The following is a 17,500-nucleotide window of genomic DNA, read 5'->3' as shown; positions in this document are numbered from 1 at the left end:
GGAGGTGGTGGTGACGGAGGTACAGAGTGTCAGGGGATGACAGACTGCCGGCTCGCAAAAAATTGCAATGCCTGCACTGCGCCGCGTTCCATTTTCCAAATTAAACACAGCGCCTCAGGCCCTTCTATTCAATTATTACATCATCCGTCTCTGACTTCAGGGGAAGAAAAAAAGTGCTAAATTCCAAACAAACTTATATCAGCAAATGTAGCTTCATATCTCGGGCAGAGAACTCTGACAGCTTTTGGTTTCTGTTATGGTTGTGTTGATCAATAAACGCGTTCCCTGCTGTCATTTGAGACTGAAGTGAGAAATGGTACAAAAAAGGTACAAACCACTTCCTTTGACACTGAAGCTCTGTCTTACTGAAAAATGGATGCGAGTTAAAAAATGCAGCGCTTTGGCCGCAAGGTGAGGAGAACGAACACGGTCGATGGAGCAGGCTGGTCCCTGGACTATCAGACCCCTCAAACCCTCACATCATACGTGCACTTCCAACGCACGCTATGGATAATTCAGGGGCGACGTGGTTATCTGAGGTTAACCACACTCGACACGGCCGTGCATTAAGGCAGCGAGCGCGCCGTGAGCCTCAACGTGTGGCAGAAGGAGACGTGGGGAACAGGAGACATGTGGGGGTTAAGAAAAGGCTCTGTACCTGTATATAGGATCCTGCATGATGAGCATCTTTCCCTCATCCCAGGTCCACTCCTTCCTCTGTGGGATGGAGAAGAGAGAGGACTCAAAGACATTGAGGTACAAGGGGTTCAAGGAGGTGAAGTTATTTTATTAAAAGTTGAAAATATTTCATATTGGAATAACTGATCTAATGTATCTTATATTGTATCTGTAAAAAGTATTTATGTTGTATGTGGGATCACACTTAAGCGTGTCTAATGGGTCTGTCGGATCTTAAGCCCTACTAATACAGTCTGCTCATGGTTGAAAGTGGAAAGCTCATGATATGTTCTGTTGAAGGCATGAAAAGTAGGGATGGGGGAATAAATACATTTATGTGAGAATCTGGATTCTTTGCATTCGCAATATTTTTGAGCTAGGGTGACTTAACAAGTTAAAAAAAATGTAAGCCAGAAACTTTAACAAAATTTCACTGGAAGCTAAATAATGATACCGTCCTAAAGAGGGCACTAAAATGTCTTCGCCGATAGTCAACCTGCATCAACAATTTTCTGTTTTGTTCGGCCACATTACTTTAAAAATGAATGTGATCTTTAATTCCCAAACTCCAGCATTCATAATGTAAAACGTAACATCCTATTGTGCCAGTTCCCACCCCTCTAGAACAGGCTCAACGTGGTCTGACAACGTACCTTCTGCTTTTTCCTCATCAACACTTTGACCCCATCCACAGACACCACGATGCTCACTTTCTTCTTCTTGATGTTCTTGGCCTTGAACTCATACTAGAGAGGAACACAATGATGGAGAACATTAGATCAGTAAGGAACACAGGATGGAGAACATTATACCAATAAGGACCACAGGATGGAGAACATTAGATCAGTAAGGAACACAGGATGGAGAACATTAGAACAATAAGGATCACAGGATGGAGAACATTAGATCAGTAAACAGTCAGAGGTCCCGCAGGAGACTAAGTGGTTGAAATGCAGTGGTTCTAAATGTAGACGTTAGACTGTATACGGTGGGGGTGGTGAACACCACTTTCCTCTAATTACTAAACCTCTAACCATGCATGCAAAGATACCGTATTCATGCATGAAATATGACAACACTTTCAAGCACACTTTCCCATGCGAGCCTCGGCACGCATGAAAGCCCACACAGCATCCATACTCCTCTCATTCATGGATTTCAGGGTTACCATACGTCCTTGTAGGACCACAGAATGATAGCACTGCACACACCTGCCCAGTGACAGGAGACTGTATGAGTCCTCATAGGAGGAACTTAACTGCAGCACAGCAGTACAGTTATCCAATCCTAGCCCCTGCCAATCAATGTCTTAAAAGATACTTTTTCATTACCCACTTATAGACAAAGAAGCGATGGCAAAGGACTCACTCTGACACAGTGATCATGATCGATGTTTCCTGTCATCAAGCCCATGCGGTACATTCCAAATCTGCACCAAATTTAGGGCCATGTCTAGCCAAATATGAATTGAAATTCAGGCAGGGTTACGCTTGGAAAGCATCCGTTACTTAAAATGAATGTCATTATCGAGAAATCCATGCATGTCTGCACTTGTATTTTTTAGATAATACTTTCAGTTTCAATCTGATATCCAAAAAAAGGCATCCATCCACTGATCAGTTCAATCTCATTTACCAGCTTAATCCTGGCCTGGGATAGGCTGCTGAAGCATCATTTGATCAAATGTCAACAGCCTAAATCAATTTAGTGCACTGCTGCTCTGTTTGTCATTTCATTCATGTAGTTATTTTGTGCCATGTATTTATTAAATGTATTGAGTGACACACCACACACACACAAACGCATTGCAAAAAACGTAGAGAAGGCTATAATAACTACAGCCAAAGAAAAATAAAAAATAGTTATTGATTCTCATTTCCCCCAGAATGCATTGCATGACGTCACGTTGGGGAGACACGGACCAAAGCGGCATTGTGACCCTTAGAGTCTCTAGTCTCTAGAGAGTAGAGACTAGTAGAGAGTGTTCAGCAGATTATACAGTTACATAGATATTATATATAGTTAGTATATGCTAAACGTGAACCTCCTAAAATGTTGCGATTTGATTGGTTCACTATCTCGGGATATTGGGCAATATCCCATGATTGACATCTCAAACTCGATATTTTTTTCATCGCAAAATGTCCGCTAATAACGACAAATAAACCGCTAATAAAAACAAATAAATACCGGCAAAAATTGCTATCTTGTTTATTACTAGTGTTCACGTGTAATATAAAACATTTAATTAACAATTATTCACCTCATTCACCTCAGGGTCAGTGAATAGCCCCCTTGACCTTTGGTCTCGGGGGCTATTCCCCACTATTCACTTCGCCTTCGGCGAATAATTGTTAATTAATAGCCTAGATAGATAGATAGCCTAGTCAAGTCTTTATCAATACCAAACGACACAAATCGTCGGGAATTCATTTAGGTGATTCGGCTCACACAGTATAGCCTACAAGACCACACAGAACAAGGGAGACAACAAGTCTGACTGGACATACACAAAATACATCACATTAAAACTAGACACATGCGTTGATAGATAGATAGATGGTGAGATAGATAGACAGATAAAAAGATAATTAAATATGTTCTATTATATGCCTTGCGGAGCCAGCTAGTCCTGGGCCCCGTTTCCCGGAAGCATCGTTAGATGAGAGGCCGTTTGCAGAGCCCGAGAGGGAAGGATGCCTCGAAGTCGCATCAGCGGCATGGTTGCTCTTGCCAGGCAGGTACACAATATCATAGTGCCATGGGAGGGTACGCTGCTTGAGTCTGAACAGGCGTGAGTTTGTTATCTCATCCAGCGTGCGGTCGCCGAAGATCTCACAAGGGGCTTATGGTCTGTGACTACGAAGAGGTTGTCACATCCTTGCGTGAAATACCGTGTCTGCTCCAGGTCACAGGCCACGGCCAGGGCCTCTCATTCGATGGCAGCATAGCGTTGCTCCGCTGACGATAGGAACCGTGAACCGGCGAGGGTGATCCGCCATCCTCCTGGGCAACAGTCAGGCATGCCAGAAGTGCAGCTACAATGTTGTTGGAGCAGGAAGTAGCCAATGCCACGCCTGGACCAGTCAGGGCGGAGGCAGGTGCGCCTCCACATGTCGTAGATCTCCACGCCCTCGAGGATGGCCCCAATTATGGCTTGTTTGGACGCCTGGAAGGTTTCCTCCAGTTCAGGGGACCACGAGAATTTGCAGCGTGGGCTGAGGAATGGCCTGAATAGCGCCATAGTGTCGCGCAACTGGGCGTAGTTCGCCACCTGATTGACAAGGCCAAACCAGCTTCTGATATCTGTCTGGGCTCAATGGTAGCGACACCCTGAACCCAGCAAAATCGACACTCCTCTCCGCAAATTGAAACTTATCTGGGTTCAACACAATGCCCGACTGGCCGACACGTATCAGGAAGTCGATGGTCCTCCACCAGTGATGCTCTAGGTCAGTGTCATAGTGGACAGTGTCATCCACACAACGTTCTTTGCGCTCGAAGTCCGAGAGGACAGCGTCAAAACGACGGTTGTAGCCGTCCCCAGATGACAGGAAACCTTGCGGCGCCCTGCGTAGCACCAGCGGCTGAAGGGCGTGATAAAGGTGGTCAGACAACGATCCGATACACGCAGGGGCACACTATGCCGTAGCCGTTCCAGGAGTCCGTGACAGTTTTCCAGGTGTCCCCCGGGATGCGACGTGCAAGGTGGAATGGGGATTCAGTGGCGAAGGTTTCACGTTGGCAGAACTTGTTGAGAGGTGAGAGATCCACGGTCCTGCGTGGGGAGCCGTCGTGCTTCCTTGTGACTACCATACGATGGCACCATGTCACTGGTTCGCCGTATGGCACACGTTTAATGACTCCAAGGGCTTCGTCCCGAAGGAGGTCGTCGTAGACTCTTTGCTGCCAGTGCAGAGGCACAATGGCCACAGTGTGGCATGCCTTTCGCGTGGCTGCTGGGTCCAAGTGCATCTCGATGGTTGGCCACTCCATGCAAGGCAAAGCTTGATGAGGGCAAGTGTTGAATGTAGATGAGGAGTATCTCTCTAGTAGCCAATCTCTCATCCGGCCGTTGTTCTCCGGTGTGCAGGGTAGCGGCATTGCCTGAGGCCGTGGAGGAGGGGCTGTACACTTGGGGCATGAGCACTGAGCGTCCTGGGGATTACTTTGGTCTAATGCAGCCCCTGTAGGCAGACCTCGTAGCATTCACATACAAGGGCTTGATCGGTGTGACACGAGCGCCAGGGCCATTCTCGTCTCTGGGTCCTGTTACTCGATGGGAAGTCCGCAGGGAAAAGGCAGAGGTTAAGCAACGACTCGTAGGAGAGGTAAATTGCCCGAACCGAGCTGCTCACGTACACTATTGAGCCGCAGGACGTAACACCACTGTCGCTGGGGGCTGTTGAGAACCTAGCGAAGAATGCTCCCTCAATGGATATGGGGGAGCGGTTGGCTGCTGACAGGCTAAGATTGACAGGACGCAGGTCATCACGCGAGAATCCGCAGGCGAGGAACACCTCTAGAGACCAAAGATCAGATTGTGCGCCAGTGTCTGCAATGGCGGATATGTTCACTCCATCATCCGAGCCTCATTGATTGATGCTGTCCCGCGGTCCGACTGACCTGTCAACCGAGATAGTGATTAAGATCGGGGGTGGTCTCTCAGCTTGGCCCGCCTCCATTCACCCCTGGAGAAAATGTTGTGCCCGAGCCTGATGGGTGTGGGACTACTGACAGTGCTGTGTGTCGTCCGAGCGCGGCGACGGCCCCCGCAGTGTCGGCCAGGGCGTACTCTGAGTTGAACCGATGAAATCTGGGAGATCTGCACCGATTTCATGGCAGCCTGCTGACTGTTGGTTGATGGCTGTTGTCGCCTCTGCTGTCGGCGGGCCCTATAGCAGCCGACACGAACCTGGTGGGGCTTCGTATTCCAACCGCGAGAACCCTCCGTGAAGACCTTAAAGGTGCTTTAACAGCCCGGGCACGAGGCCTGCCTAGCCCTGTCTGTTGGGGCTGGTGTCGTGGCGGGGCTCGTCTGTGGATTTTTCTGTAGGCGCCGGAATGATGACATGGCTGACAGAGTGGAAGACGGGAGAGCATTGCGGGCCATTTCCTTGTTTTCAACGTCTGCAATTACATAGTTCACTGGTTCCGTCAGAATGTCAGGCATCCCCAGTGTCTCACGCCGTCTAGTCTAGAGTCCTAAATCCCATTGATCAGAACATCATGGATAATGTGGTCGGTATAATCTTCATCCTTGCCACACTCGCATATCGCAATATAGGCACATGTCTCCGCCTTCCCCCGCACCCTGGCGGGGAAGGCACGGAATGCTTCATCACGTTCCTGGTGCAACTGAAGCAGCTCGGTGCGCAGGACACATGTGGCGACCGGAATGACGGCTAGTGAACGCATGGCAGCGATCAGATCCACCAGGGGTCCGGAGGCGATGTTGGTATTGGCTTTCAACATGCTGTCTCCAAGTTCAGGCCAAGCGCACTGAAATAACTGGAAAGGGGCGTGGGCAGCTCTGACGCCTGAGCCGGCGTGAAAGACATCCCAGACAACAACAACTATAGTAATCAAGAATTATATTGGACTTGACGACCAACGTGACGTCATCGCCGAATGGCTTAGAAAACAACCGTTACTGCCAAAATCGCCAAAAACTGGACTTTAACAGTATTTTGGAGACATTTTATAAATGATACACATACTTTGAGTGCTTTATGTACACATTAATCAAAACTTCCAGTTAACCTGCACGTAGGCCTTTAAGGTGTGCAACTTCCCACCACCACCACCTCCAGCACCTCCTGCAGCAACTCCACCATCTTAGCCTAACTGAGGGGCATTTTATCCTCTCAGGAGATCAGGAGATCTGCCTGGGCTACAGATGAAGATAGCAGATTGTAAAAAGCTGGATGTCAGCCGGGGCTAGAGATGAAGACACTAGATTTAAAACAGCTGGATGAGATGGGACAGCTGTAGGAGAAGACTAAGCAGGACAGGGAAAGTAGCATTGTGAGAGGTCATCAGAGGAGAGGAGATGGGTGGAGAGGAGAGGAGGGGGGAGGAGAGCAAAGAGAATATACGAGCAAGAGGGAGGAGAGGAGAGGGGAGAGGGAGGTGAGGAGATGAGAAGCAGAGGAGAGAGGAGAGGAGAGAAAAGGAGTGGGGAGGCAATGAGAGAGAAGAGAATATACGAGAATGAGGAGAGGAGAGAAGAGGAGAAGTAGGAAAGCAGCAGAGCACAAGAGGGAGATGGAAGGGAAGACATGTAGAGGCAAATAGAGCAAGGAGGGAGAAGAGAGGAGACAGGGAGGCAAAAATACTATTGAAAGAGTATTAGGCAAAAGATCCAACTATAATCTGATGACATGATCAGTTGAAGACAGGTGGATACCTGCCCTCCTAGATTTTAACACATTTGAGGAAATATCCTTTTGTGTGTGTTGGGCAACAGCGTGGCCATACAGCGCTGCAAATGAGTCTCTACTTGTCAGGGCTGTTGACTTGCTAGCATAAATTGCGCAATTACAAAACAATATTAGCCCTAGTGTTACCGAGCATAATTAATGTTGCCATATGCATTTTGCATTATTGCAGTTTGGTTGTTTTATTAATTTGTTTTTTGCTTCTGTGTCATTGAATTGAATAAAAAAGCACAATGAATACGGAATAGTCAAAAGCATGAAATCGGGCGGCTAGATGTTGCTGAGGAGCAAGTCATAATATAGTAATAGTCAAGAAAAGCAAGGGATTTCATCTTAATAATGATAATAGAAAATGCGAAAGGACCTAGGTTTTAAGAATAGTGATAATTGTGATACTGAATATCTGAAATCACTTTAGAAAAATGTAAATCCCATCACCTGACCCAGGTCATGTGTTTAATTTAGTTCAACAGCGAGACACCACCAGACACACTTCTATCAGTCTCTCTTACGGTGGCAAGGGACACCAAGGCTGGACCAGACTCATTTCAGCCACCATCCATCCCCGCATGCTGCAGCCTCACTCAGTGATGAACATTTCATATTTCCCCTGCCTGAGAGCACACTGCTTTGAAATATTCAGCTTGTAATGGACTTGCATTGCTGTTGTTTTGGTGAATAAAATAATGAGAGGGACACGCTTCATGCCCTTTGGCTCCTGGCAGAGATAAGGTTCAGAGACGCGCTTTAAACGTTTTAATCATGCAAGACAATGTTAGGAGGTTTAAATAGCGGCACTGACAAAGCATATTACCGTTACGCCTGCGGCATCGCACCGGCACACACAGAACTTGTGCCTTGAAACATATACAACTGGTTTAGAGAATACAGCACAAAATATTATAACACACAATATTAACAGTTTACAGACACCTGACGCTAAACCCTTTTTTTAACGTAATAGGTGGTCAGAGTAGATTTGTCAGACTAGTCAACAGACTTAATGAATTTACATTCATTAAATTCACTCAAATATTCACTAAACATGTCTGGAGGTCACATTCATATTCGTACAAGTTCACTGTTGATGGATGATTTTCCATTAATACAAGTAATGAGCGAGATGCATATCTAACGGTTTTAATTAATTTTATCTGAGCTTGGCCAACTGATAAATTATGAATTAGCATAGATCCTCTGGGTATGCAGGCGTTCAGCGGTTGGGCTAGTAGAGTGTTGGGCGTCTCTTTTGATGTACATCAGACAACAACAATGGCCTATATAGTGATAGAAACTTGAAAATAAATCAAATCAAAAGAACTCATTATCGAGAAAAGCGTATAGGCTTAGTTGTAGTGTTGAGGTCAAATCTACATTTGTTATATTAACTGATTTTCTGTGTTATTGGCTTCATGGCTTGCTCAGGCTCCACTTCTTCAACAAAACCCAGAGTCACCAATTGCAGGGCAACACAAACCAAATCTCAATGTCTGGTTCATGTTTCCCCGACTCCAATTCAGATGAGTCTGTACCTCTGTCACTTTGTTACCAACGTTTCCAAGATACTTTAATGTGCTGTAGGTCAGATTCGAGAGTTGTGAAGAGAGATAGCCGAAGAGAGCACTGTTTTACATTTAAGGCATCAAGCAAACGCTTTTATCCAAGGTGACTTACAACAAGCATTTGTCAGAAACTTGACAGCAATCCACCATAACTACGTCCCCTCCCTCTCTGCTCCGTCCCGTTCTACGTTTCTCCGCCATTGAGTGGCACACCACACATGCCTGTGATTGACAGGCCGGATCCATTCTCCAAACCAATCAGGGAAGAGATGTCCTGATTGGTCAGAAATGAACAAGGAGCTGTCTAAAATCCAAATTGTCTCACACAGAGGCAGGCGCAGTCAACTAGAAACAGCCATCTCCACATCTCCACTAACTAATAGCTGATGGATGGCCATGCCATTTCTAACAAATTACACTTGAATAATAGCTCTAAACCTTTAATACCTTTAATACACTTTGGCCAAGTTCAGTTCATATAACAGCTAGAAATGTTGGACATTCAGGTGAAACTACATCTATATTGCATTGAATTATTCAGGTTTGGCTAAAAGCAGAGCTCCTCAGAAATGCTTAAATACTGGAGTTGGACTTGAGGGCGATATTAGTGCAACACGCAATCCATAGCTGCTTATCGCTAATATTCTGATGTCCATTCGGACTTATTAGGAACGATGGTACAAGACATAGTACAAATACAAAAAATAATGCAATAATAAAACTGTAAGTTAATAAAAAAATATATCTTTGATATAATTTAGTTAGGGGCAAAATGACTGCAAATAGCAAGCTGACCAAAGAAACAATCTTGTTCATTATATGCTAATCGTTTTTGGAGAGAATTTGTACTTTCCAAGAAAAAAAAAAAAGATGTATTTTCAGAAATGACAAACCAACCAAAAATCCCCCTTTTTGATGCTAGTAGAAAAGCAGTGGAATGCGGGGTGCATTGTGGGTCGTTGATGCCCCCAAGTAGCACCACGGAATCCATACAGAACCCAACAATGGCCCCTATAGATTGTATCTTAGCAACCACTTCATTACAATTCTTAGGATTTGGGAGTTTGAGGAATTTTCCCTTTCTTCCTCACGGGAGGATACAAAGAGATGAGTGTTGAGGGCTGCAAACCCCAACAGATGTCCAACAGGCCCTGGGTAAACTTGAGGAGAGACCTTCTTAGGTACCCAGGGCATTGTCTCAGGGAAAAATGTGGGAACACTTTCACATGATTGAACTAAGACCCAGTCCTCGGCATTCAGTAAAACAAAACCTAACTGTTGCTGCTGATGTCCTGGTGAGAAATGTGTGCTGTTACCACGTTATTTCACCATATTATCAGATAAAATTGAGTAGGACTGTGAGATAGTGAGAAGATAGTGTAGCATAGCATGCCTTCTCTCCCATGTATCCATGCAGTTATAGTGAAGATGCCTTCGTTAATTTTAGTTCTTGTTGTTTCAACACAAACAACACCAATGTCACATAACGTCATGTAAAGCACAAGAAAACCAATAATAATATGTTTAAGGCTTATTTAAGGAAATAGGTTCAGTAAACCTAATTTTCCCAGGTTTGGACTTTTAGTTTTCAATACATTTTCATGAATATTTTTCAACATTTATTTTTTGGGTTAATTCCTCTTTGAATGAGCCGATAAAAAGTGGTATGACAGAAGTGCACGTCTCTGTATACATGTGTCCATCCCGGTGGTGCTTGAGAACCTCTGATTGAGACATTGAGATGACCTTGGCCTTGGCCCAGAAACATGTCTCGCGGTTTGTTGTTTGTTTAGCTGGTGAAAAAGATAAGGTTGCGGAAGCAAGTAATGGTTACCTACTATAAAGAGCAAGCAACAGTGATGTGTAAATATGCGTGTGGTTTTGGACATGTGGCAATGTGTACAATGTGTTCCTTCAACCTTAACTCGCTGATGGAATATTTGAACAACTATGGCCTATGCCTAATGTCATTGCTTCAATGGCTATCATGGGTTGACATCTTGGCATAAAGATGATAGCCGCACTCAACAACTTAAAGAGATAATGCAACTGGCAGGGATGCTCTTTTATTGGAGACAGCAAGGGTACATTTAACTAAAGGTTCAATAAACTGCAAAAGACCAATGCTCAGAGCAGAAAAGGCTTCCACGAATGAACACAAAGATTGCCTCTGAAATGTGTGGACGAGATGTTGGCTTCTATTCAACTATCGTTAAAAATTAATAACATAAATGCATTTCAAGAAGGCACCACCACGTTGGCATGTGGATTCGGGATAACATTTCTAAATCTTTTTTTAAATTGTAAAATGTTACACAGAACACCTCTGTGAGTGGCTCTGATACAGATGCTGATACAGAGGCTGATTCGACTGCGACTCCTGCTGATAAATGAATGCCATTACCAAGACTGATTGTACTATCAGGTACGTTCAGCTTTAATAATAAAGATCAAACTGTGCCGATATGTCACCACACCACGGGGATGACAGGAAGCCCACTTGTTACACTGATCACAGGGATAAATGGTCTTTCAACTCACTAAAGCACCGCCGAGATCAAATATAGTCACTTCATTTGCACATTAAAAATGAATTAGCTCCGACCGCCGGTAGAACCTCATGGCACCATGAAAGCTCTCTGACACTGCGCTCCTCCTCCTGCTATTGCTTTCCCTGCATTGAGGTTCAACCTCCGTCTGATATCAGGTTCAGATCACGTTGAGGTTTTTACACACCACGCTCTATATTTGCAAAGCTCCTTCTTAGAAACATCTGAAGATCGGTTGGCCTAGCTCAGGAGGTAAAACAGGTTGAACTCCTAGCGAGTGTCGCGGTGTGCCTGAGCTGAGACGCCTCACCCTGACTGATCCTGACGAGCTGGCTGTCGCCTTGCGTGGTTGACTCCGCCGTCGGTGTGTATTAACCGTTTTTTATCGCTGTGGATAAAAGCATCTGCTAAATACCCTGAATGTAAATGCAAGATCATTTCAATCCCTTCCATTTTCTTACTTTAAATTCTACTTATCTTAATCAAACTACTGAACCAAGCCTACTTGGCGTGGCTTGGACCCCAACGAGCCCGACTCAACCACACACAAAGCCCCCCCAGGGGGAGTCCTCTGGGCACAGCGGTGAGGAGGTCCTTTGCTGGGGGGAGAGGGGGAGTGTCTGCAGAGGGGGCTGCGGCGGCCGGCTCGCTAAGTGTTCTGTGTGCGTTCACGGATAGATTGAGCCGTGCGCTTGAGCACCCCGGTGACGGTGCAGGGAGAGGACGGGCCGTCCCGGAGTGGTGTCTCGGGGGCTGCCCGGGAAAGGGCCACACGGGACACCGGGGAACAACACAAAAGAAGGACCAGAGGCGCCGGGCAGTGCAATGGTGAGACGGCAAACGGAGAAGTAGCACACACTGTTAAGAAGGTGCCTTCTGCATGATAACATCTGATACATGTTGTTAGGAAGAGGAGCACACACTGTTAAGAAGGTGCCTTCTGCATGATAACATCTGATACATGTTGGTAGGAAGAGGAGCACACACTGTTAAGAAGGTGCCTTCTGCATGATAACATCTGATACATGTTGGTAGGAAGAGGAGCACACACTGTTAAGAAGGTGCCTTCTGTATGATAACATCTAATACATGTTGGTAGGGAGAGTAGCACACACTGTTAAGAAGGTGCCTTCTGTAAAATAACATCTGATACATGTTGGTAGGTAGAGGAGCACACACTGTTAAGAAGGCCTTTGGCCTTTTTTTCGCCATACATATGTTGGTAAAGAAACTCCAGATAGATAGAATTCCTCTAATTAATTATTTTCATTTTTTGTTTGCACAACATTTGGCTATGAACATTTAAGGGGGAAAAAGTGTGATAACACATCAGGCATGAAGCAGGAAGCCATGAAGAAGGTACTTTGTGTCATGGAGTGGCCATGGGCCCTGGGGAAATGTAGAGAATAATAACCCAACCGTCACACACAGAACCAACCTACTCCGGTGTGACGGAACACAAGTCTGTAACATCATTGTGCAACTTTGTAAAGCAAGTTCCATCGGTAGATTACTGTTTGGACTGTTAAGCTACACTTTCTGCTGAAACAGGACAGGGCTATTTATCTGGATTGAGACAGCGCCAGAACGATCACACACACCAGAACGCACACACATAGACACACAACAAGCGGTAATAAAGGAGAATAATTGCTATAGCTTCTTTGATGGAGGTGAAAAGTAAGTTTCAGATAAGCCATCGTTACAGGATATGAAACCAAATGAATAGGGTCTGGGTAACAGCATTTAAAGTGTGTGTGTGTGTGTGTGTGCATTCCTTCTTCAATGCTGAAAATACTGTTCCAACTGACTACACTTTTTGTGATTTTGCGACAAACTAGAGACCAATTAAAAAAACAAGGAACCCAAAAATATCTCAAAAGGAATCGCCAACAATGACTCAGGAGACCGTGACAATAGGCTCTGACCAGACACTTCCTGGGTGGTGGTAGTTGTGGTGGTGGTGGTGATGGTGGTGGGGCTGTGTGGGCATGAGTGGCACGGATTGGGGCCGCCAGCTGTCCCTTCCATGCAAATACGACCCCAAAAAGCCCCTCGAAAGATGTATTAAAGCCCCACAGAGAAGAGCTTGCTCATTGGCTGAGGAGTCTAAATCCCTGGCTGAGCCGAGGCGGTCTGGCCCGCGGAGCTCTGCTCTAGTCCGGGCAGCAAGGGGTTAACCAGGAAGGTGTCACATGCTGTATTTCAATTCTGCACTGCATGCTCTTTTACTCCTTCCTGTTTATAATTAACTCCCCTATTGTTCGCTGCATCGTTAAAAATGTATTCTTAAATGTAGGCCAATACATTGTTAATTAAAAATAAAAAATGCATGAAGCAGAACCTAGTCAGGGTTGTGTGGTGGGTAGGGGGTTTGAGTCCCACTGTTATCCGTTGTTTACCAGAGGACCTTACCTGCGAAGCTCATTAGTGACCAAAAAGGAGGACTGCAGTAGTGAGAAGTAATAACCTGCCAAACGACCCACCCAGTACATGGCAGTGCAGCCTTATCCTCTTGTATCTTATTGACTCCTACGGCTTTGGCTTTGCGCTCCTAGCATGACTTAATCTTTTAGTCTTTTAGCGATTCCTTAACAGGGTACTTGGCTTAGGAAACAGCGGCCCCAAGGGAAATTTTATAACAGAATTTACAGCCAAGATATCCATTTGTTTATGTTGTATTACAACCGCGGGCGTAAAAATACGATTTTTATAACAGCCACAGTGGGATAGCTTCTTACAACAAGTTCTAATGTCCTCAAAATGAAACACAATGATCTTAACGGTCTGTCAGGGTTCTTCATTTCATTTGACTAACACGTGGTTAAATGCTGTGACTCCATGGTTGGGATCCACAGTACTAAATGCAGTTGAAGGGATTCATATTCAGGACACTTTAGACATGTCATCATGACATATGTTTTACATAGTAAGTCCCCATCATCTAAATTCATGATATTTGGGATTTGGCTCTAAATTGTTCAAAAACTTTTTATGTGTTTAATCCTCTTTGGCTCAATCTGCTTCCCCAGTACTCTGTGGGCTACTTGTCACAGTCTATTTTAAATAATCAGACTATACGGTTATTTAAAAGGCCTAATATAATAACTTATTTAGCCTACACTGTAGATGGAGTTGTAGAGTCAAATGTATTACACAATCCTATGACATTTTGAATCAGTATTTATGACTCGATGGCTAAAACCAAACCCCTAAACGCCATCCACCCCCTTATCCACCTCCTCCACTACCTCAAAGCCTTCTGAATCGTGCACACACCAAGATGACCGCAGGGAGCAGAAGACACTGACACCATGTGATGGCAACACAACTGAAGAAAGAGAGGCCGGAAGAACACATACCTTATACACATATAGAAATACCTTTTTATATTTTACATTTAGGGGATTTAACTGCTGCTTTTATTTAAAGCAACTTACGACTATTCATACACACATTCACACACCGACGGCGGAGTCAACCACTCAGGGCGACAGCCAGCTCGTAAGGAGCAGTCAGGGTGTGGTATCTTGCTCAGGGACACCTCGACCCTCAGTTAGGCCGGGGATCGAACTAGCAACCCAGTCAACCCGCTCTACCCCCTGAGCTACTGCCGGCCACCTTGCCGCTTTCTAAATAACAAGTTGGGGCAAGATCAGAGCTGAGATAAAAACCCACATCAACACTCAGTACATCCACCCCTATACACAGCCCCCCGGCGCCCCCACCACACACACTCAAAACAAACACACAGACTCACAAGTAGGCCAGTCTATCAGGCTAGTCTGAAGCCTGCAGCCTGCAGCGTTCTGCTGACTCATTACCAGGAGAACACCCCCACAACACACTGTGTGTCTAGCGGACTAGTGTGGTTACACTTACAACACAAACACACTGCAGTATATGCACCACACATACACACATATGCACGCACACACACAGACACACACACACACACACACACACACTAGGAAAACACCACGGATGTGTTCCCTATAAAAAGCATAGATCAGTTGAGAAAAAATAAGTAAATTGGTTGCCGGGGGCGACGGCCGGAATGGCTTGTCGTTAGGTCACTCGATAAAGCGAAAGGTACTAAAAGGAAAGACCTTTCTTAAGCACTTCTCCTTGTCCTGGGGAAAATAGGCCACAGGATTGTTTAAGCAAAATCCTTTTAATTTATGTGAACTTGTGTTTCTTGCGTGCGTAGTCCTTCAAACTTGACTTTTAAAACAGAGCCAACTGAAATTTGAGCAGAATTTCATTAAGCAGGTTACGCAACTTAATAATTATAGGCTAGCACACGTGTTTTTCTTATTGAAGGTCAGCCTAACCTCACACAGCTACAATGGAGAGAAAGGTTTAGAGGCTGTAAGGAGAGGAGACCTCACCAGCAGGGCCTTGCATGAACTCAGGCCATGGTAGTGTTTGGGAACTATATAAAAAGTAGAGTTGGACTTCTCCACTGGCTGTGTGCATAACAAATAATATAACAAACATTTAGAGTGGTTGACCCTACCGCTCGATTCGATGCAATACCAGTGAGACTGGAAACCCCCCAGAAGTATACCAAGTATGAACCAAGTATGCAGTTTCTGTAAATCATAATTATAAATACAAAAAATACTTTTTGTAGGTTGCTTCGGATCACATAAAAGCACATAAAAGCATCTGCTAAATACCCCTGAATGTAAATGTAAATAAACCAACTAAAGAATGAAACATCCAATGCTACAATGTCTCCTAGCTTTGAAGGAGGGAAAATCAACACATGGTAAGTTCTGTTATTTTTTATTATTATTATTTTGTTATTATTAACAGGCTCCAAATCCAGATCCAAAGTGCCAATCCCTTTCCCATCTAGGTCAACTCCTTTACACATGTACATCTGCCCTTAATCTACCATGAATACCCAACACGAAAACAATGAACCCCATTATGGAGCTGCACTCATCCCTTCATACACACCGTGACCCCCAGCAAGTAGCCCGGTGCTGCCGACACTGAGGAACCCCCCCCCCCCCCCCCCCCCCCCCCCCCCCTCCGACGCCTCTCTACCCGACAGTCCTCTCTTAATCCTGGAAGATACTGATGATGTCGTTGTTATGCAAAGCCCGAAGCTCAAGCTGTTATTTAGACGGTCCCCGTGTCTGATTGGGACTTGATTGCAACACCCGTACACACACGGTCTTCAATCGGCCGTTCATGTCAGCTGTGATCTATTGAAGCAAGTGTTTATGTCACAACACTATTGATTTATTCGAGGTGGAGAGACGGTTTATGTTTATGTTTACGTGACAATCAACATGTCAACTTAAAATATATGCATTTTAAGAAACAAAGAAGGATTGATTGATATATCACACAATGAAAAATATGAGCTGAATGCTTGTTTGTCACACACACAAAATAACACAATAGATGTCCTTACATACAGAACATACAGAAGTCTAGTTGCATGTAAGGATACAACCGATTATTCTGGGGCTTTCAGAGTTCTCTGCTCCTGCATTAATGTGCTTTGCCCTCACCTAGGGCTGGGTGATTAATCAAATTTTGATCGGGATTTCGATTTTATCCTCAAACAATCACAAAATTAACATAATCGAGTTTTTCGAAATATTATTATTATTTTTATAAATGTTTTATAGAAAGGGCAGAACAGCTGGATACATATCTGTAAATTATTTTAGATTTGAACATATTCTTTTTGACCATTTTGTGTGTTTTTTTAAGGCGAATTTCAAAGTTCTCAGTTACAAAGTTTTTTGGGAGAGACATGCTGAATAAATACAACATGTTTTCAAAATATAACGTTTGATGAATCGGGACTTCAATATTGACCAAAATAATCGTGATTATGATTTTTCCCATAATCTAGCAGCCCTACCCTCACCCCAGAAACCAGCATATTAATTAGATCCTTGCTTAATTAGATAGATGCATAATTACATTAACATGCATAATTTATGGGCATATTATCTATGGGGAAATACTCCACAGTCCTCTCTACATTTGGATTGATATCCTGTATCAATATTAAAGTGTTTCTGTTTACACCTGCTCTCTCAGCCCCCCTTCCCAGACCCCAGCCTGCCAATACAAGCCTCCTCCGTTCTCGTCGGAGTGATGGTAGCATCTTCTAGTGAGAACAACCCAGAAGGCCGCTGCCATTCACAAAGCATTTCATCTTGCACCGCCCTGACTGGGAGTCACGGATGGAGGGAGGGAGGCGCCGGCTTTCTGAAGACACGGAGCCCAGGGAGCCATG

General features: G+C 44.8%; 1 protein-coding gene across 1 annotated transcript in view; it reads right to left on the bottom strand.

Annotated features, from left to right (window-relative positions):
• The window catches only part of si:dkey-34e4.1 (carboxyl-terminal PDZ ligand of neuronal nitric oxide synthase protein), a 40,867-nt gene that overhangs the window by 19,519 nt on the left and 3,848 nt on the right, over positions 1 to 17,500 (bottom strand). The window contains exons 3-4 of the mRNA XM_056588880.1: positions 1,332 to 1,424; positions 659 to 717 (exon numbers count right to left, since the gene is read on the bottom strand). Coding sequence (XP_056444855.1) covers positions 659 to 717; positions 1,332 to 1,424 — 152 coding nt within the window. The remainder of the gene's footprint in view (positions 1 to 658; positions 718 to 1,331; positions 1,425 to 17,500) is intronic.

Source organism: Gadus chalcogrammus, chromosome 4, assembly GCF_026213295.1.
Source record: "Gadus chalcogrammus isolate NIFS_2021 chromosome 4, NIFS_Gcha_1.0, whole genome shotgun sequence".
In the NCBI taxonomy this organism is placed as follows: domain Eukaryota; kingdom Metazoa; phylum Chordata; class Actinopteri; order Gadiformes; family Gadidae; genus Gadus; species Gadus chalcogrammus.
This window is presented reverse-complemented; position numbering and strand designations above follow the sequence as displayed.